General features: G+C 47.0%; 2 protein-coding genes across 2 annotated transcripts in view; one reads left to right on the top strand and one right to left on the bottom strand.

Moving 5' to 3' along the window:
- The window catches only part of LOC126522347 (probable RNA-binding protein CG14230), a 41,734-nt gene extending 35,095 nt beyond the window's left edge, over positions 1–6,639 (top strand). Inside the window, exons 12-14 of the mRNA XM_050171077.3 lie at positions 1,909–2,012; positions 5,278–5,360; positions 6,511–6,639. Coding sequence (XP_050027034.1) covers positions 1,909–2,012; positions 5,278–5,360; positions 6,511–6,615 — 292 coding nt within the window. The 3' untranslated portion in view covers positions 6,616–6,639. The remainder of the gene's footprint in view (positions 1–1,908; positions 2,013–5,277; positions 5,361–6,510) is intronic.
- A 7,273-nt stretch (positions 6,640–13,912) lies between these two features.
- Positions 13,913–18,167, bottom strand: LOC126522169 (uncharacterized). Its single transcript, XM_050170911.3, has 2 exons — positions 17,923–18,167; positions 13,913–15,267 (listed from the first exon to the last, which is right to left on the bottom strand). Exon 2 carries the CDS (start codon positions 15,246–15,248, stop codon positions 13,929–13,931), a length of 1,320 nt encoding a protein of 439 aa, XP_050026868.1. The 5' UTR covers positions 15,249–15,267; positions 17,923–18,167; the 3' UTR covers positions 13,913–13,928.
- Positions 18,168–20,509: the final 2,342 nt, after the last annotated feature.

Below are 20,509 nucleotides of genomic sequence, written 5' to 3'. Positions count from 1 at the left end.
CAGTGCAGGTGTGGTGCCGCCTTCAAAGACTGTCTCTCTGACGAGTAGCGGCAGCAGTCGCAAAGAACATGTTGCAGGTCTTCAGGGGCATTACACTCAGAGCACATTGGCAAGTCGATCTGTTGCAGCTTGCACATGAATGATGGTAAAACCTTGTGGGACTGGAAAAAAAAGATGTCCGAATCTCAAAATACCGAGGGTATCAAGAAAACACTGAATACAGTTTTACACAGTTTTATTTACTGGATGAATCTGCAAATCCTGTTTATGTTTTGCACAAAAGTAGTGCAGAAGCAGCACTTCTCTTCATCTCATGACTGATTAGCGCTCGCAGCGTGAACGCCTCGGGACTTCCTTTACAGTGCAGCCGCGGCGCATGTCTTCATCTGAGACACATTTTTCACTACCGCATGCACATTCCGATTATTTTTTCGTCAGTGTTGCTGGCCATCGCGATGTAGACAGTGCTGTTCATCCTCAACAGCTTTGCACTGAGTAAAAACGAAACTACCGTTTGCTGCAACTGTGGCAAAACCGCAGTGGCTATTGACACATTTGTGGATGGTGACTACGCAGTCATGAAGGCACGCAGTCGTAAATGCTTTAAAAGCATAAATAGGCACGTACCATTCTGGCATTGTTGTCATTCACACACGATTTCCACTGATGACTATGACGATGCGAACTCCGCCGTTTCTGCTCTTTTGCATCTCATGTTTGCGGTGCTCACCGAGCTTTGAGAGTTGTCCAAATTAACCAATATGTGGCCAAATATGTCCGAATTAATGAGAGTTTCATTACATTAAATAATGCATATGCCTGCTGGGACCTAAGGATGAGTACCAATTGTCTGGTTTTCAGAATTAACGAGGGCTGAATTAACAAGGTTTTACTGTAGTTTGTGTAGGCCACGTTAAGTCTGATGCAGCGTAGGCATGTTTGGTCGTGTCTGTTGAGGCCTCGCAGCATGTAAAAGTCGCACGATGGATGAATTTTGTGTAAGGGTCCAAACTGATGGCTAGCGTCTGTCGAGAGGGATCAGTGGAAGCGCCAAGCGCATGCAGATACCAGTGTCGCCGTGTCTTTTCTCGAGAAAGGAATCTGAACCATTTCTCTTGAATTGTCATGTCCAGCTTCGGCGGCACGGTCAGTCTGGACGTTGCCTCCTATTCCACAGTGGGCTGGTAACCACTGCAGCACAATGCCGTGATACAGTTTGCAAGCTTTATTGCCTAGGCATCTGATGTCCATGACAAATTGTTGGTGCATGCATGGAGACTTCAGGGAGACGGGAGATGACATGTGTTCACTACATTCACTATCCCCTAAACTCCATCAAGACAAACGCTGCCACTAAATGGGTTGTTTTGGGGTCACCATGGGAGTCGGGCGTGTGCATGCTGACTAATCAAGTTCAAATGATCCATTGAAGGCTAAATTTAGGATCGAAATAATGAAGTTGGGGCCAATAGAAATGCATGGGCACTGCCTGGGTCTTTCCTTCGGGATCACATTAACCAGAGTCAAAGTAATGAAAGTCTACCATATATATATATATATATATATAACAACTGACCATGATCTGCTCCGGACCACTATCAGTTGCACTTTGCTCCTTGAAGAGGCAGGATGTGTCATGTGAGCTCCTGAACAACGCTTTACAATGTGTTTGTTGAACACAGCTTAAATCATGGATCCATGACCTCAAAGAGGTGCAACATAATGCGAACACATTTCTCTCACAGATACCATTAAATCCCCACTGAATTTATTTGTTACTTGTTTAATAGAACTCTGGGTAACTGTGTGCATCTATGATCATCTTTGACAAGAGCATTGTTAAAGTTTTTGCATACGTGATCTCTGCATGGCAGAAGAGTAGCATGTGGTTGAGCAAACATTGTGCAGGGGTCCCATGAGCGACGTGTTCCGGAGGATGGACGACCACCGTTTTGCGACTGTTGTGGACCGGCCCCTGTTTTTCTTTGTTCCCGGTGATCGCCGCCTCCTTGGTGAGTCTATTCTGACTTGTCTGTCAAGATAGAGTTGTATGTTCAAGTTGAGAAAGACATCTTTTGATGTTGACTACATTCGTCACTTTTTGTTTGTGTGCTATAAAGTGAAGCTAATAGAATGCATTAAGGATGAGTGTGATATTGTCTTTGTAAACAGCAGTTGCCTCATTCCCCTTTATGAGATATTAAGCTCTAAGCCTTGATGTACTGCCATCAGTGTTGTCACAATGTACTGAAGCACAGTTGCTACCAAAAAATCTAATAGGGAATTTAAAGGGACTCTAAGAAAAAAATGTTTTCACCTGTGTTAGTAAATTACCCTTCCACAATACCAAGAACACTACTCTGAGAGGCTCAGTAAGCCAGGATGGGCACAGAAAGGCCGTATCAGCTCACCATGACGTCATGAATTCAGGCAGTGTTTCCCAGGGCCTAGTTAATTCTTTATTGTTGAAAATGGACTGCACTGTGTTTTAATGGAGCCGTACATTGGATATGGTAAGCTTCCGGAACGTTCATTGAGTCAACACGGCCCAAATACTAACAGAAATAGAAAAAGAAATAGAGAAAGAGCAGAAGAAATATCATGAAATTAGCAGTAATAAGAGATTTCGAATAATACTTTATCCATCTGAGCTGATTTAGTGTTTCTCTTCAGTGTCCCTTTAACGTTTTGTTGGATGAAACTGTGTCCAGAAAGCAATGCAATGTTAGGATGAGAATGGTAGCACCAAGCACGATGCATCACCGTACACTGTAGCGGTGTAACTGATGCTCACTTAGGTTCGAGGTTGTAGAACAGTATTCACCATGCATGTGTCATCTGGTTAGATATGCTTTTTCTTGCTATCAAATTGGCGAGAGTGTTTACAATATAAAACTTTAAATACACCAAGCATGACTTGCTGCACGACGTCCACTGCGTGCAGCTTGTTATGAGTGTGCAGTTTGTTTCTAAAGGTGCATTTGGTTGAGGCAACGACAAAATTTCTTACAAGTGGCAACACATTAAAAGTACGTAGGCTGATACAGCAGTGTACTGAAGCTGTCCATTTACTTTTTCATTCGTAACCATTTAAGAGCAGCCCTGTTAAGCAGACATTATTCAATGAATGTCATTTGATCCTGGTGCCTTCTAGATCATAAGCAAAGGCGACAAAAGCATGACAATGCATTACAAAGTCACCACAGCAGAGAATTATGCACAATCTAGCATTTGGTCAGAGTTTTTCAATTTCAGGTTTAGTAGGGGTTGCTCATGTGATCGGCTCGCATACTACTGGCATTGTAATGTCACAATGCGAATATGTTCAATTCTCAGTTGTATTTGGAAAAGTTGTGCCAACTTTAGCTGTACTGTTGCTGGATTCTGCACGAAGTAACTGGGAGGACAGCGGATAGGAAGAGGAGCACTGTTACTTGGCAGCAAAGTGGGAAAATACAGCAAAACAGCATCGACAGTCTTGGCTAACAACACAGTTTGCCCATATATCAGTGTCGAGTGTCATTTCACTTCTGCAATCAGTGAAAGAATTCTTCTTGCTACTGCGTAAAATACCATGTGAGGTATTGATCTTGCCAACAGCTGCTGAATAAAAATTTTACGCAAGGCATTGATGCACACAGCTGTCATACTCGATCTCAAAGCCTGATTACTGATCATGCCATGCTTTAAAATGAAGTTTGCAGGTTGTGCCTCAGAAAATTGTTCCTGAACATTCCATAGAAAAAATTAGTATGCTCATATTTCTGCAATAGCCAACAGAGTGTTCTGTTTAGCTGGTAATTTCAGCAGGTGAAACCACAAGTTCCTGGAGAAAGAAATACCATTTCCTGTCCAATTTGGAACCACGTGCAAAATTGGTTCCAAATGGTAGTTCAGTTGGCTTCGAACTATGCACAACCAGTTACTAGACCTGCTTGGGACAGCTCCTTCATTTTGTTCTGAACCATTCTCAAATGATGGCCAAACCTGTCAGGAATGGTTCCACATTCTTGCACTGGTTTAGGTTCAGCTACAAGATGGTGACACATTGAGTTCATTTCGAGTTCGGAAAAATTAAGCAGTTGAGCTCTGGTTATGGTTCGACACCTTCATTTGTTCAAGTAAGGTGAATATGCTTAATTGAATTGCAAGCTACCTAAACTTTACAGTGAAATACTAAATTGGACAGTGGCACCTAAAGCATGTGGTCTATTAACTTGCAACATACAAATTATGGAATGCAAAGTGAGGCCTAAATTATGTTTTCTTCGCCTATGAAGTGCATGAAAACAAATGCTTTTGAATATCTTTTCTGGCAACTTGGTACCACTTGACTGTTGATTAGTTTTGTAAATGTCCCCAATGCTGCTAGTTCTATCCTTCGATAGTTGCATGCATACGCATTGCCTCCACTGCGACTTTTTCTTTTTCCTTTTTTCCATATGCAGGCATTCAAATCCCCTGACCTAAAGCTCTTTATTGCACTACATATGAAGTTATTAACCTGCTAAACCACAATCCTGGATTGTACTCTTCCTACCAGTTTATACTGGTATTGCCAGAGATAAATCATTATAGATCACTATGCACCTTTCTATGCTTTGCTCTGCAGTAATGAGCCATGTAAGTGAGCTCTTTCTGTCAATAGCTCCTAACATTGGGAACTCATGCCTGTCAATTTGTAGTTTACATTTGTGTTGCTCATATGAATGTATATAATATATTGCATACATTTATGTAATTAAATAGATAACCCTTTGGTGTTGTCTTACTCAATGTTTACATTGAATACAAGGGACAAACCTTACAATTACAATTGAAGCTCCCAATAATGATACACAAATATAACAAATTATTTTTAATACTGAATATGTGTTTATGATGAATATCAGACATAATGGAGGCATTTTATGTCCAATTGATGAAGTCGCATCTGACACAAAAATACCCTCATTATATCTGACGTGTGTTATAAGTATATGTTCATTATATACAATAACTTGCTATATTTGTGTATTGAAGCTTGACTGCAATAATTCTTTCTAGATGAGAACAAGTGTTCTAAAAACTGGCTTAGTAAAAGAATTTGAAAAATCTAATGTACTTTTCCAGGACCGAGCTGTGGTGTTCTAAGGGTTAATGCAGTGTATGCTGGTGCTTTATGTTACATATGTGAACTTAATTTGAAGTCGGCAGCAAAATTTGTGTTCTTGATGTTAATTAGGAGACGCAGCGAGTAGACAGACATCTCTTAATTGCCGGTGCCCTTGATTGCAGAGGGAGCCAAGTTCTTTCGGTGCCAAAGTGATCCAGAGACTATCAGGAACAACTTTTTCGATAACAAGGTTGGCCTTGTCAAGGTGAGCAACGAAAAGATGCACTTAAGCTTGTTCGTTTCCTCAGCTGAAAATTTTGGTGGCATGCAACAGCATGCAAATGCATGCTGGTTTGATCACGTCTTGCACATTTTATCATTTTCATTAGTGAACTCTACAGAATGTAAACTTAATGTGCCTTGTCACCTGGCATTTATGACATTAAGTAGGTCCTAAAGTACTTTAATAATGTTCCTGCTACAGTGCACTTTAATGACACTACACTTTTATATTAGCTCTGTTAGCTTGAAGCAATAATTTTCATAAATAAACACTGCCGGTTAAAATGGGAGTGAAAATTAGTAACAGTAGCCATATGTATTTCAAGCAGAGCCCACTTTCTTAAAAGTGTTGCATATTGTGCCAGGAAGCACACTTGCCAGCTGCTGCTGAATATGAACCAAACGCGAAGCCAGAGCCGTTGTACCAAAATGTGGACGTAGGTGCACTTACTAGACAGGGCCTAACTCTAGTTCAACCACCTATCCCCTTTCTGGTGCCTTTATTGGCTGACATTAGCCCCGTCTGAGCACCTGAAATGTTGCCAAAGGCTTTAACAGAACCACTCAAGAACACTTTGTTATTGTGGAGTTGGAAACTCGCATTCATTATTTGGTGCCATTAGGTAACTTCACTGATGTGCATGACCCCGTCAATTTACCCATCTTTCATAGTCATTTGAGAGCTGTACAGATACCACTTGTTATAAAGCAAGTCTGCTTTTCCTTAGTGGGCAGGAGGAAGCCATTGGCCCTTTTCACATAATGCATTCTGTTATCTAACATGACTCATGCTGAATGGTGCATATTGTGTGTGTCAAATAGGAAAGAAATTTTTTCTGTGGATGCATGTTTACTGTTATGATGCAACAATGTACACTCTCATGTACCCTTTCGCAGTGCAAAGAAGCACTTGCTTGTGACAACTGTGTAAATAGCTTTGCTTAGAATAGGGCCACTGCTTTGTCTACTATTATGTTGGAATAAAACGTGAATAAAACTGTACAAAATTCTTTGCAAATGTGGAAAGGTTAGTGTGCATTCTGGTTTGTTTTTGTGTGTTCACATTTCAATGGTACATCTCTCCGGTTACTTGAGTGGCCAGCAGCGCTCATGAGAGTCTTTTGTACATGCAGCTTTTGCTGTCCAAGCGCAAGATGGCCAAGAGGGCGCTTGAACGAAAACTTGGCAAGAAAGTTGGCAGCCAGCAATGGAGGCTGGGCAAACTACGAAAGAAGTAACAAAGAATAAAGGATGCCAGCTGAGGAATGTGTCATTTGTTTAAAAACTATCAGATGGGATAAGCTAGGAAAACCATGGTACATGACCTAAATTGATGTACATAACAATGTAACATCAAAATTAAGATGTTAGTTTTTATTTGCGACCCATTACATGTTCTAGTGCGAAAGCATCATATGTCCCATGATGGGAAAATCTGCAGTGGTACCAAGCAATGGTACCAAAAAGGGCCAGCGCCGCAAAGAGCAAAAACACATAAAAAATGCTCAAATTGACATCAAATTTCTCAGGAGGGACCTGTAAACAAAGTAAATCAATGTCTTTGAGAAGGAAATTTGGTAAATGTCGGCATAGTTGGGAATCAAATCCAGGTCTCCGGGGTGTGGAACGAGCACGCTTCTTCGGCGCCACGGCGGCTCCATGGTTCTGGTTAACTAAAGGTGTGCCTAGCGTGTGCTATTGTACACATCACGTCGAAACGTGCAGCCTAGAGCATGCATCATTGGGCACGTGACGGCACAGCCAATGGGGAGGAGGTGGCACCACGTACTGAGTGTATAAGATGAGTGTATAAAATAAAAAGCATTCATTTCCAATTGAAGGCCACTGAGCAGTCGTTCGAGTTATGAACTCCTCGAGGGTAACCGAGCACGTTGAGACTCTTGGCGCATTTTGATTTGGTCTTATCGAGGCACAGTTAGAATGCAGGCGAGTGCTTGCATGGACAAGGAATGCGCAGGGAAAAAAAAAACATTTCACCAAAGCGACTGTAATGCTTTCGCATTCCCACAGGTAAGCAGTGTCTGTCAATTATTTTTGTTGATGTTTGGTTAAGGCAAAAATCGAATTGCCAAAATTATTATCATGTCAGTACTCCTTTAAATAACAAATAATTGCCATGCCTTTCATGCTTCTAGCTTTGTGCTACATATGGACACCTGCCGTGGTGGCATAGGGGCTTTGGCGTGCTGATAAGTCCGAGGGTGCGGGATCAAATAGTGGCCGCGGTGGTCGCATTTTGATAGAGGCGAAACGTAAAAACACCCATGTACTATGCATGGGCATAGGTGTATCTACTGGGGGGGGGCAAAGGAGTCACTTGACCTCCCCACCACCACCGTCCGATGTGGGGAGGACGAAGTGGCACAGTTGCCAATTTGCCCCCCTTCCCACCACCTTTGAAAGGGGCACTGTTGACTGCACACTGGCAAATCCAACAAAAGAACAGCTGAGGCCAAGTCTTACCTAACCATCTCTAAATGAGAAAAAAGGAAACCGTGGGTCTGATATTTATTATCAGGGTGTCTAACAACCGGGAATTCTCAGGGATTTTGAGTAGTCTGGAAAAACTCAGGGAAATCTCAGGAAATTTGTGCCTCTGTCAGGGAACATTAGCTGCAATTTTATTGAATGGGTCGAAAGTCGCGGTAGTGCTGGCTCTAGTAACAGACATGAACCGTAATGAATCGTCTTTGACGTCCTGTCGTCGGCTGGAGGAGTTGCCAGTGTATAGTCAACGGCCGACTTTGCGGATGCCCGATAATTTGGACGGCTTCACGGAACCATCACGTACCCCACAGAGTCAATGTATCAGAATGTCTGAAATTTCGGACGCAAGAACCCTTCGCCGTCCGATTTTCTTGACTTTTTGCCGTGACCGCAGGTCCGAAACGGCATTAATCAAAGCCACCACCGCGGCTGTTTTGATTACCTCGCCGCCTCGAACCGGCGCTCTCGCACGCAGATCCACTGGCAGCCGTAGCTAGACCTAGCTGCTTCGACGTTCGCTATTAAGTTTCTTGCCATTGGGTGCCGTGTTTTTCTTTGAAAGAATTCGCTGGTGTCAGCGATGGCACCGACTCCGCCTCTGTGGTCCTCGCGATTGGCACGGTGCGTTGCATAATGCCGGTTCCCGAAAGTCAGCTTCGCCTTCGTACAGAAATGTTACTTGGTGAAGCATACCCAAAAGTATTGCAGTGAAACATAACAAGCGTGAGAAGGGCTATCGCCACGGGACAGAGTATGTATTCCTTAATTATACACGTGTGCACCCGGTATCTCTTGTGGCAGTACGAGCACTGATATGCCTAATACGTGTACCGACAGGCCTTCAGAGCGTTTTCGAATGTGCCTGTGGCGGTTTGAGCCCTTAAGGGCACAAAATGACATGCGTTTATTTTTTTCCAATTGGCCGATTTTTCGGACGTTTTCGCGACCCCTAGGAAGTTCGAAAAATCGGACATGGACTGTGCAACTGACCAAGAAGATGCTTCAAACGGTCCGTGGGGCGAACGAGTGGCGGAATGAGGACAAGAACAGAAAGGACCTACGCATTGCGGAATGAACGGGAAAGGAAGCCTGCTGCCGCCGTCTTGAAGGAGCTTGAGCTCAAAAAAAGTGTTGGCTGATGCCAAGATGAAGGTGTCTCTCATCCTAACCAAAATAAACTCTTTAAAGCAGTAAAACACAACACTGAGGCGTCGTGCTCGGCGCAACTGTCCTGACATATATGTCAGGACAGTTGAGGTTGACTTACGAGCTGTTGAGAGAGAATCTCAATTGTGACAAAGTTGGGGCCTGATACCACTGAGCTTGCTATCAGTTGATAGAAATAACTCATATTCGAAAGTATTTGTTTGTTTTTAAATACGTCTTTATTTCTGCATTTAATAGGTGAAGCCTTGCGGCAGAAAAGGGGTGTTCTGTGGGGGTTTCCGTATACACGGCCGCTTACATGTAGTTCTTCAATAATAAAGTGCTTTCTAGAAGGACATTTTTAAGCAACTTTCCTACCTTTGAAGTCACTAAAATGATGCCAATTCGTGTTGTAGACTAAGTGCTTTTTTGTGCTGGAAATGCTAGGTTGTGTTCTCTTGCATCGTGTTGTATTTGTGACCTTGCAGTCTGAAGGCAAACGCAGAATTTAAGCTGTCATCATCCATTATAAAAATATATTAGCAGGGTAGGAGCCCCCTACACCCTGCTGTTAGATTAACTGTTTGATCGTCACCTGCACACATAGACAAACATGAAACTACTCGGTAGATGATTCAGATCATGTTAGCCAGCGCTGGAGTTTTCACGACGTCTGCAGCGCCACCCTGGCGGTCAGAACGTGCACAATGCAGCCGCTCCCGCGGGCGAAAATTGCTACTGGTAGCGGCGTTGCGTGCGCTGAAAGTCGAAGGAAAACAAAAGCACGCCGACGGTACTGTTGCGTATACAAGTGTCACAACTACGTCGGAATGAGGGAGGATGTATCCTTCTGCGTCTTTCCATATATATAAACCCTAGGAACGAGAACGGAGGCGGCGTTGGATCCAAGCAGTCAGGCAAGCGGAGTAAGTTCCCGTCTTGTCGCCCTGTCAAGCGGTGTCATGCTGGTTTCTAAATCGAATTTCGCGTGTGTGCTTGGTTTATTCGATAGTGAAGACGGTCAGCCGTGGCAGCCAGTACCAAACAGCAGAATCTGCAGTCGGCATTTCGTCGGAAACAAAATGAGCAATAGCATGCACCATCCGGCATAAGTACCAACCATTTTTCCTTCGCAATATCACCGCCAAGCTCCTTCTAATGCCGCCACACCAAGCGAACGATACGAAAGGTAAATAGTTTCCATTCATTGCCAAGAATTATGTGGCAGCTAGGGAAGCTGCCTTGTAATACGAGTTGTGTGCGCATACTGCCGGCGCACGCGCGACTAAGCCGCCTATTTGTTTTTCAATATGCGCATGCGGATGAGGACTCGGCACTGAGATGCATCCGGTAAATTTATGTAATTAGTGCTAAATGTAGCCAGGGTTGTTACGGATCAAGCAGCGGAGCACTCAAACCTTTGCTTGCCCGAGTGAGCTGATGCGATAAAACTTTCTTCTCCATTGACTGCTGTAGCACAGTAACATCAGAATTTCTATGTCTAGCTAGAGAAGTATGGAATGTCTTCAGGCCAACTAATACTTCCGAAACCATAGCGCAGCAAGACCGGCGCCATAGCTGCTAGATTTGCGAGGCAGGCTGCCACACAAGCATGGGAACGGCACACGACGCAACCGTTAAATAAACGCACGTGCTCGCTGCGACACACTGAAAAATATATAAAGCTTAAAAAGCTTCTTTCGTCATTTCTTCACTTGATGGCGCTAGCTTCTTTACAAAAACTGTCCACTTGAAGCGGCGCGAAAACGGAAACATGCGAACTATGAAACGGTCGCGGACTTGTCGTCTGGTCGAGCGGCTGGAATATGCCGCGTTTCGTCGCCAGGGCGGCGTGCAACGCACTCTTTTCGACGCGCCGCCTATCCAGCGCTGGTTCCCCATAGCTAAAATGTCTACGGTTCTTTAAGATCAACTTGACAGTCTTAGCGAGAATTTTAGGAACATTTTTCACTCAGTTATTCCTCAGAGTTTCTGTATGCATTTCCTTTTTATTCGTATTTGAGAATGTCCGACTCGATTTGCAATTTTTTTTTTCGAAGACATTTTATTTACTGTGCATTTTACTAACCACTCCCTTCTATTCTCTTTTTGAATAACAAACACTAATCCTTAGTATTCAAATTGGATCAAGTCGTTTTTTTTTTCATATGCTTACTCGAAAGTGACAGCATCGGGCGACCTTACACATTGTAAACCGAAATTTGTGCACAAGTGCTAGATACGTGCAATTTTTCGTGCGACCGCAAGCGTGCGGTGCGGCTTGCGGCGATGGGCGGCTCGAGCATAAATCGTTACCCCAGTGCAGCAGCCCGCCTATTCGATCACTGACTACCCAGTGATCCAGGTAGGCGGGGAAACGGTTAAATACAAACAAACAAGCAAACATAGATAGCCCTCGAAAAGTGCGCAAAGTACCCAAAGAACGCTAGCGCACTAAAGACTGTTAGCCTGTCAATTGCACAGAGCGAAAATGGGAGAATTAGAAATAAATTATTAATGCATGACGGCCGATGGAGTGAAACTAATTGTGGGTCTAATCTCATATAACAATTTCTGAGGGCAATTGAAGTGTTTGTTTTTCGCAAATAAAAATGAAAAAGAAAGGAAGCCAGGCTATGTGAAGTTAAGGTGGATTCGAACGACGGGGCGGATCACGAGGGGGCGGATCGCAGGCACTCGAAGCTCATCACCCCAGATGTGCGCGAGGTGCCTGCAGTGCAACGAACAGCGCCGCCGGAGCTCGTATGCGGCGTCCTTGTTTGCGACTTGATTCCACGGCACTGAGATACGCCATGCTCGTCTGCGGACTGAATCAGCGATCCCTTGAGTCGTAGTAATCCAGCTTTACCTCACGAGCCTCGCAATTCTCTTGCTTTCTTGCGGCGCTGCGCACTTGCAGTGGCCGGTTTCGCGTGTTTTGCGTTGGATGACTCACGGTAGTCACGTTCCATGATCGGTGACCTTGCAGGCAGTGCGTCTGGCCATGGTCTGACGCGTCGATGAGCTTGTGCGTGTGGCCTTGACCATCATGACCTTGACTCTCTGGCAGGAAGCGGGGCTCCCTCGAGAAAGGGAGAAGGCACGGGCTTCTGTGTGAAATTTCAGCTGCACGGCTCCAAAACAGGCGCCGTGCAGTGGTTCTTTAATTTGCAGGCACGACCGGCTCTACTGAACTTGGTTTGTAGTCTGGCGGTTCCATACCGGCCAACTCTCCAATATGCGGGTGTCCTTTGAGCGTTTGGAACTCCCGTATTTGGCGAGCACCTGACCGGGCCTGCGCTTGTACATGTTTTGCCAGTACGTAGCCGGCGGCAGCACTATAGTTTGCCTCCCACAGCAGTGGCGCATACTGGACTATTTCACCAAATCTGTGTTGAGGACAAGGGGCGCCCAGAGACCGTCGAAAATCTCTACATGGCCTCCTTTCGAGATTAGAGCCCAAGAGGTCGTGGTACATCTCTACTCATTAGAAAAAAAGCAGTGGATTATACTGAGGCACCGGGATTCGAACATAGTACCTCCCGCGTACGAGGCTCTGCCATTTCACGATCGCAAGCGGTTGCAACATACGCGCCGCGCTTGATCGTTTTCAAACCCTGGACAAAAGTCGTTGAAGAACCAGCGCATGAGTTACTAAACTCGGTTTGAATAAGAATGGAAAACTTGACGAGTTGGAACAGATTCATGATTTACATCGCAAAAGGACAGAGACACAGGCTCGAAGAATGGACGACGAGAGCGATGTCAACGCATTACCTCGCCGACGGAGCAAGAATTCTGTGACCTCACCTGCATGCCATTGAGATTCTTTCATGATCGTCATGCGTACACTGATGACCGACACAGCGAGGTCAAGATTTGAACAGCTTATGCTGAGTCTTCAATACTTCAAATAGTTTTTCACGTGTGTGTATATATATATATATATATATATATATATATATATATATATATATATATATATATATAGTAGGCAAAGAAGAATTCATCAGGGTTTACAAAAGAAATGGCAGTTCGGCCCTGGTAGTGGTCTCAGATACATCAAACCGAGAGGGACAGTTGTGACAGTGATTGACTTTCGGCGCTTTGGCAGATTTACAGCTGCCTTTGGCAACTATACAGGGCAAGAGGAAGGCGGAGTCCCATGTATGTAGAGCAAGGAGGTCAGTGAAAAAAGAAAGGGAAGAAACGAAAACGAAAAAAGCACACAGGAGGAGGGAGACGTAAGTCGGAGAGTGAAGAGGGCGGGAAGTAGCGGCGGCTAGGTTCCCGTCGACCCGAGGCAAGGAGGGAGAAAGCGGTCGCTGCGCAGCACCAGTGCGCTTGCTGCCGTTGTAGCGGGAGAGAGGGCAAGCTGAATCGGGCGGCTTTCACGGTATACGCCGTGAGAGTGCATGGGAAGCGTGAATACATGTACTCTAAAATTGAGACGCTGGCCACTGCTTGCTCGTCCCTCCGCATGCGCCTCAAAGCCGCGAGCGGAAAACCAACAAATTCAGTTTCCTGCACCCTGCCACTCAAGTGGTCAATCTGAGTGACCTATTGCCTCTTCTTGGAATCCGCACGAGCTGACTTGATGTCAGTTGTCGTTTAAACGTTCGAAACCTGGACCACAAGGAGGTTATTTAACTCGGCTCCCTAAACCTAAGCTCAGGGGCGCACTTGCTTTGCGAATCCCACGCATATATTATTTTTGGAACTATATATTTACTATTTTATATATATATATATATATATATATATATATAAGAGTCTAAATTATTCTCTATACCCTTATTTTGCACATAGTTTCTCAATTTTAATAATAATAATAATAACAATAATTATTATTATTGGATCGGCAAACACAGTACAACGACCGCAAGGTAATACGGCTTTAATTTATGCCCTCAAAGAAGCGAATCAGGGACGACGCTTTCAAGCGCTCTCTGGGCACATCCGGGGACGCTGGAGATCCTTGCCGACGAGCAGCCCAGCTGCCAGCGGACTCACTGGCCGACGCCGCAGCTCGAACGGCGGACGACTGGCGAGAGGCCGCAGACGGTGCGTCGAACGAGTACCACGACGACGTCGACGTCGACGACTTCTCGGCGCGTGTTGGCTCGTCGCACACCTCGGCGCCACATCGCCGGTCGGCCACCATCTCGCTCGCCTCTGTCGGCAATGTAGAAAAGTCCAGCTTGACCAGGCTGCGCTCGCTGTCGCTGCTGCACGATCCGACGTCGGCCGCGACTTTCGCGTCGGTCCCACAGTAGCGCCGCATTCGGCGGCGCGCCCTTTTAGTGCCCGGGGACAGCTCCACCAGGTCGCACTTGTCCAGGACCTCGAGCACGGGCATGTCCCGTATGCGGTCGTCGGATGGCCCCTCGCTTGACGGGTCCACGGGGCCTTCTTGCTCGAGTCGCGACGGCGACGACAGCGGGTCGTGCCACTCATGAAGTTGCGGAGTGGTGGCCGGCTCGGCGCAGCAGCCGCCGGTGACGATCTGCGTAATCTTCGAGAGCTTGCTACAGACTTCGTCGCCGGCGTGCAACTGGCTCGGCTTCTCGAGGGTCAACTGGGCTAGCCGCGACTTGACACGTCTGGCGTCCATTTGCGAGGGCGAATATGTCAGCGCGCTCTTCGTAGCAGCCGCTGGTGGAGGGGACTTCCGGACATTCTCGTCGGTGATGGCACCTTCGGTCGGCAGGCCAGAGCAAGAGGCGGCGGCCCGCCGCGCGGTAGATCCTGGAACGCTGTGCACCTTCTCCTCGAGGTGGCCCGTGTCGTGAGAGTCGGCGATGGCCGCGACGGATGTTCCGGGTACATCGTGCGACTTCAGCTCCGGGGACAGTGGCTTCTGCTGCTGGACCTTGCCGCGCAGCTGGTAGCGCAGCGCGACGTTTTGCGTGGCTTCCAGGAGCACGGACAGGCGCCTGTCTTCCAGCAGCAGTGGCGCCCCCTTCTCGGTCAGCGTTGGGTTCTTGAGGCGGCCCTTTTTCAGCAGCTCCCTGACCATGAGGCCCTCGTCGAGCGCCGCCTCGTGGAAAGGCTGCAGGCACAGCGTGGCGGACTCGACCTCCGCGTGCGGCGGCTGCCGAAGCGCATCGTCGCCGTGTTCTTCGACGAGCCGCGACGGAACTCGCTCCTGCAGGTCCTCCTCGGGGTCCTTGTCCCTGGGCGCCTGGTCGCCCTCCACGAAGGCCCCTTCCGCCATGCTCGTAGGTCCGCGCTCTCTGCGCGCGTTCGAATTGGTTTCGATCACCTGCGGCTCTTTTTATGTGCCCTCCAAAGTACGATACGCGAGCGTTCTTAAAGCGAATAGCTCCCTTCGGTTCTTTCGCCCGTTTTCGGGGTCGCTTCGAATTCAAAGGCGCCGATGCAAAGAGCGCGTGCGCTCTCGAACGACCAAGTTGCGGAGAGCGTTCGTTGCCTAGCACGGACAGGAAATATATCAAATTCAAAAACCTTTGATGCGAATGTAATTCTCACAAGCTTATGAGTTCTATAGTGATGACATTCGAAAAGGTAAAATAAATATCTTGTCAGATTTCTTGAAACATCGAGAGACGTTATGTAAGTTGTGAATGAAAGAAAATAGGCGGATCCCATGCACTGTGGAAACGGATGTAGGCGAAGCTTTGTATGCTGTTTGCTTTGATTGACGATAATTGACGGTGATGTACGTTAGCGGCGAATGTGCAATTTCTTCATCGTTTAGTTCAGTACGAGAGTTGATGTTAAACGTTACCTTGTGTGCGTCACTGCTGTTCGTCGCGTTTTCTACAGAACACACACGGAGACGTGTTTGCTTGAGGCGTTGTTGTGCGTCATTGTTCACAATCCGTGAGAGTTTAGCATTATCATTGCCTCACATGGCACATCGCATCGTGGCAGATAAACGGTAATTGAATTATGGGGCTGTATACGTAATTCAACTAATTACAAAATTATAGGTATACATTGTATATGTACATTCGCGGTCTGCAGCACGTTTCGCTGCGTAGCGAAGACGCTCCTGTACCACGCGATCCTTATTTCGGGCCTGGGTATCCTCGACGCTGAGTTCACGTCTCGGAGTCATTTTGCTGGCGCGCGTTCATGTCCTCCTTCTGCATACGTGGCCAGCACGCTGTTGAGACGCCAGCTCCAAGCGCTCTCTTCAAGCTATGAACGATTGTAATGTTTACACTATCACAACCCGGCACGCGAGCTCCAGCGCCTGCAAACTACGCACACCTGCCTGCGGCGGCACCGGCGGGGATGCGCGAAGGTGACTGCCATCTGGTGGTGTTGCAAGAAACCCAGCGGCACGCGCGACATTACCATCGCAGCAGCGCCCGGAAAGTCGGGAGGATAGGCAAAGAAAACTTCATTTTAAAATGGGCGACAGTGCGAAGGTAGAACTCGGCTTCATTGTGCCTTCCAAATGCATGCCTTCTGAACATCGTTTGTTAGAAGCGTAATAGATTTGGGCTTGTAAGCCAACGGGGCCGCGATTGCCGGTGTGCGTGCTGTCGCGCGAGAGCTTTTTTTTTTTTTTTTTTGGGGGGGGGGGGGGGGGCATCTGAAAGTTTAGTTGCTGTGGTGGAGCGCACCGGTCTCCATTCTTTCCTCCCGTCTCCATCTCCCCCTGCGGCAGCTGCAGGAGAGGGCTACGGCACCGCTACATATGTGCCGGTTAACGGCTCTGTTCTTTACGGAATCACTCTATGAAACAACAAACGCTACCTAAATGGTCTCACTGTAACAAATATTACACTTTCTAGCACGTCCCTCCCCCCTCCCCCCATTCCTTTACTCAAGCAGATAGCTTCCTTACATTGACAATCGCCATCGATGGTTTGTCCACTACTTATCACCACGACTGACCAAGAATGAGCGGTGAATAGTAAAAGGAAAGGCCATACGTCCAGTCCGGACGCTGCTGTATACCATTGGCAGACAAGCCAGAAAAAAGTTTGGCAGCATGTTACACCCCTGTAGCATGTGAAGGCGAAAGCCTGCTGTATACTTAGTAATGCATAAGTTATACTATTGGAGGGGGTCAGACTTCTTGCAAGACATAACGAGCCGCAGTGTTAAGTACACATGTGGCGCTTCAAGTCCACCTTCTCAACGACACATGCGAGCACTTAATGCACTACCTAAATGTGCAGCATGCTTGTCGCCAGAAAGTGTTACAAATGTGTAACACAAGCCGAACACAATTACGTTGCATCCACTCAGCAGGGGAAAGCAGCACTCGCGGTCTATAACGCCTTGCTCCCGCCGCTTCGCACGTTGCACCTCGTTTCTTGCTTGGCGAGCGTCCTCAGCCGTAGCATACTTCCCAGGCCTACCGAGCAATCCGCTAGGCCCCGGGCGAGATTCCTCCATCGCCGCCTCTCTCGCTTCGCAGTCTACTGTCGCCACAACCGCCGCCGCCGCCGCCGCCGCCGCCGTGACGTCAGTGGTGCAACACCCGTTTTTCTCTCTGCGCGCACCACTCGTTCCACTCTCGACCCGCCGCTAGCTCAGAGGCACGTGTTCTTTTTTTTTTTTTTTACCACTTGGCTAGGCGCCGCGTTCTTTTTTTTTTTTAAACACCATCGCGCCACGAATTATTTAGAGCTTTCGCCTTAATACAATCGACCTTACATCCTTATACCATATACTATACCGAAGAATCTTTACACTATACCGGCCCGGAATATCACAACCGCTCGACCACCTAGTCAGGCGAGTGATCGGGAGTGGCGACGGCAGAGCGTCAACTGCCTCCCGCCCGTTGTCGCCTGTCCGCTAAATTACGGCCTCACGAAAAAGCTATTGCGTTGCGACCGCGCAATCGGGCCTTTGGTACAGCGTCATCTATTATAGAAAGTGCTCTGAAAGAGTGGACGCCTTACCCGGAAAGTCCACTGGACCCGAGCTGCGAGAATTTGGTTGATCACATTCCTAGATCCGCCTTCTAATGGTATGCTTCCTCTTTGTCCCTCATGTTGGCACGCGAGGCATCAACTAAGATGATGATGACATTAGTCAACTATAATGCCTGTTTTTACCGCGAATTAATTCTTTCTTGCGCATTCAAATCGCGATGTAACCTTGCCTTCCGCAATTATACGTAGAATCATCGACTATCCTCTCCGACATCGCTAAGGCGCGGCACCAAATTTATCCACTTGGCGCTGTTCATAATTCGCCTTCAATGTCTTCATTCCACACTGGCGCTCCTTGGCCATACTGGCCCTTGCGCCATAAAACATCAAATATCATCATCATCATCATTCCACAGCTCCCGCTTGAACAACGAACGCGTTTCTCCAGCTTTCCTCTATTAGCCTTACTGTTCCTGGATATATCTTTAAAGCTAAGCTTTCTCCGGTTCCTCCACTAACTTAGCGGGTGCTACTGTATGGCAGAGTAAATAGGACTCCATTACCTTTGCACCATCACTATACCAGAGCCAAGAAGTAAAGGAGTCGGCAAACCGTTGCGACCCGTTGCCAATCTTCGCTCGTAGGTACGTCTCATAAGTAAATGTCTCCCCGAAAGAAGTCCATATAGCTGCGCCATTGACTTGGAAACGCGAGACGCAACAACAAGGCTTGGCGGTCATGTGCAACGAGAAGCGTGACGAGCACCCTGCGAGCACACGTGAGGCGAAGCGGCAATAGGTAGCAACGTTGAGAGAGCATGCGTGTTTCATTTGAAGCTGCAAGCAAGTGCTTGAACGAGTAGTGTGTGCGGAACCATGAAGATTCGTTCGGTGTGCAGCGTCTGTGATAGACTGTACTGTTCAAATCGACGTCCGAGCGCCAAAAGGTTATACCGAGTGAGCTTTTCGCCGATGAAGACGTGTCAAGCTTCGTGGTGCGCTCCACGCGGCGTCAATGAACAGGAAAAGCGTGCCTCAGCCCTCGTGAATCAATGGCTTCTTTTACCCGAACCGCCCCGCCTACCTATATACATACGCTGAACGAGATCAGCGAACATTTTGCACCCCCTCAGATCCCGTTCGTACATGATAAAGCGTCTCGCGTACAGCAAACAGTTCGGCATCGTCGGGTGGGCAACTACCAAATGGTAACGAGTCTTTCGCGCAACGTTTCCGACGAGGCATCCGTTTATGACCATCTAAAGAGACACAAGTTCTAAAGTCTGTATACAGGTAATGCATAGTGAGTAAGGTAGATATGGTCTGGCTTTATCTGCCACAACTTCGCTTGTCACAATTGGCTTTCTCTGTCACAGCAGCCTATACTGACGGTAGAGGATAACAGTCCCCGAATGTGCGCTTTGGATCGCTGCGTGGACGAGTTGAGGTGTGCGGCCGAGATGGAAGGAGACGAGGATTGGTATGTCGGCGTCGCGGATCAAGTAAACGAGAGTCGCTTACTGACCTCGCGCTAATAGACCGTATCTGTGGGACGAGTTCGTTGAGATGTGGCCATACGAGAATCGAACACCGCACAGCGTGCTACTCGACGAATACGCCAATGTGAGCCCGCATTGGAGATTACCAACACTGACATTTCTGACGATTCTTGACGTGAAGGAAATATGTCCACTTAAACGGCCCCTCACCAGGTCTGGCTATTTTGAGCTGACAAGCGCAGTGCATACAATGCGTGCTAACGATCGTCTCTCCTATTACATCGCTACACGCCGCGGAAGGAGCTGACATTTCAAACCGAACGCCATTTGCTCTTCTTCTCGCGGGCGCCGCGAGTCAAGCCGGAGGGATGGCGTATGCGTGCTAGTGCTCCTACGTATACATGTGTCTTTGCTGTGACGTCACTCTTAGTGACACGTGACTTCGAGAATTATTCAAGGCAACGTTTGTCATTTGTGTAACCGGTGGGTCTAATAAACGAATTAAAGTTTGGAGAAATAATAAAACACACAAACCGAACGTCTGCGTGTTTTTGTTTTACTTCGCACCGCAGCAAGAGAGATGTGCTACAAACAAACTCTCCTACGCGCCTACTACTTTCAGGTAAAAGGTGGAACCAACCTAAGAACAAATATGGCAAACTTAAAAGAGAATACACCCACGTATCAGACGCGCAGGCATGAAAAATGGTTCATAACTTTTTCGAGAACAAGTTACGGCCATCAAACGGTCGCAAATACCTTGCCACGGCTACTAAATTCTTATCTAGAAGCCGGAATTGACATCCATGCCTTGACACCATCGGAGCTCCTCTGTCTGGCGAAAACTACGATTTAAATCACCATGGTTCAATGAAACCACGTGTATTCACAGCGAAAGAAATGTAATTACTCTAATTGATGTAAACCACTGCTATTCATTTTTCATTTCTGAAAGTGTTCTTTGCCACCGGTCTGCCAATATGTAAAGGGGGCCAGGGACCAATCAAGCTGTCAATGAGCAGCTTTTACCTTGCCCCCCTCTTTTTGCGTGTAAATGGGCCCAAATAAAAAAATGAAATGAAATGAAATGTACTTCCGTTTCGTCTGCTTGTCCCC

The sequence above is a fragment of the Dermacentor andersoni genome, chromosome 6, assembly GCF_023375885.2.
Source record: "Dermacentor andersoni chromosome 6, qqDerAnde1_hic_scaffold, whole genome shotgun sequence".
NCBI classification, from domain to species: domain Eukaryota; kingdom Metazoa; phylum Arthropoda; class Arachnida; order Ixodida; family Ixodidae; genus Dermacentor; species Dermacentor andersoni.
The sequence above is the reverse complement of the archived record's forward strand: the minus strand, read 5'-3'. Positions and strand labels throughout refer to the sequence as shown.

Excerpts from the sequence above, each read along its gene's own strand:
- LOC126522169 (XM_050170911.3), bottom strand. The coding sequence starts at position 15,248 with ATGGCGGAAGGGGCCTTCGTGGAGGGCGACCAGGCGCCCAGGGACAAG.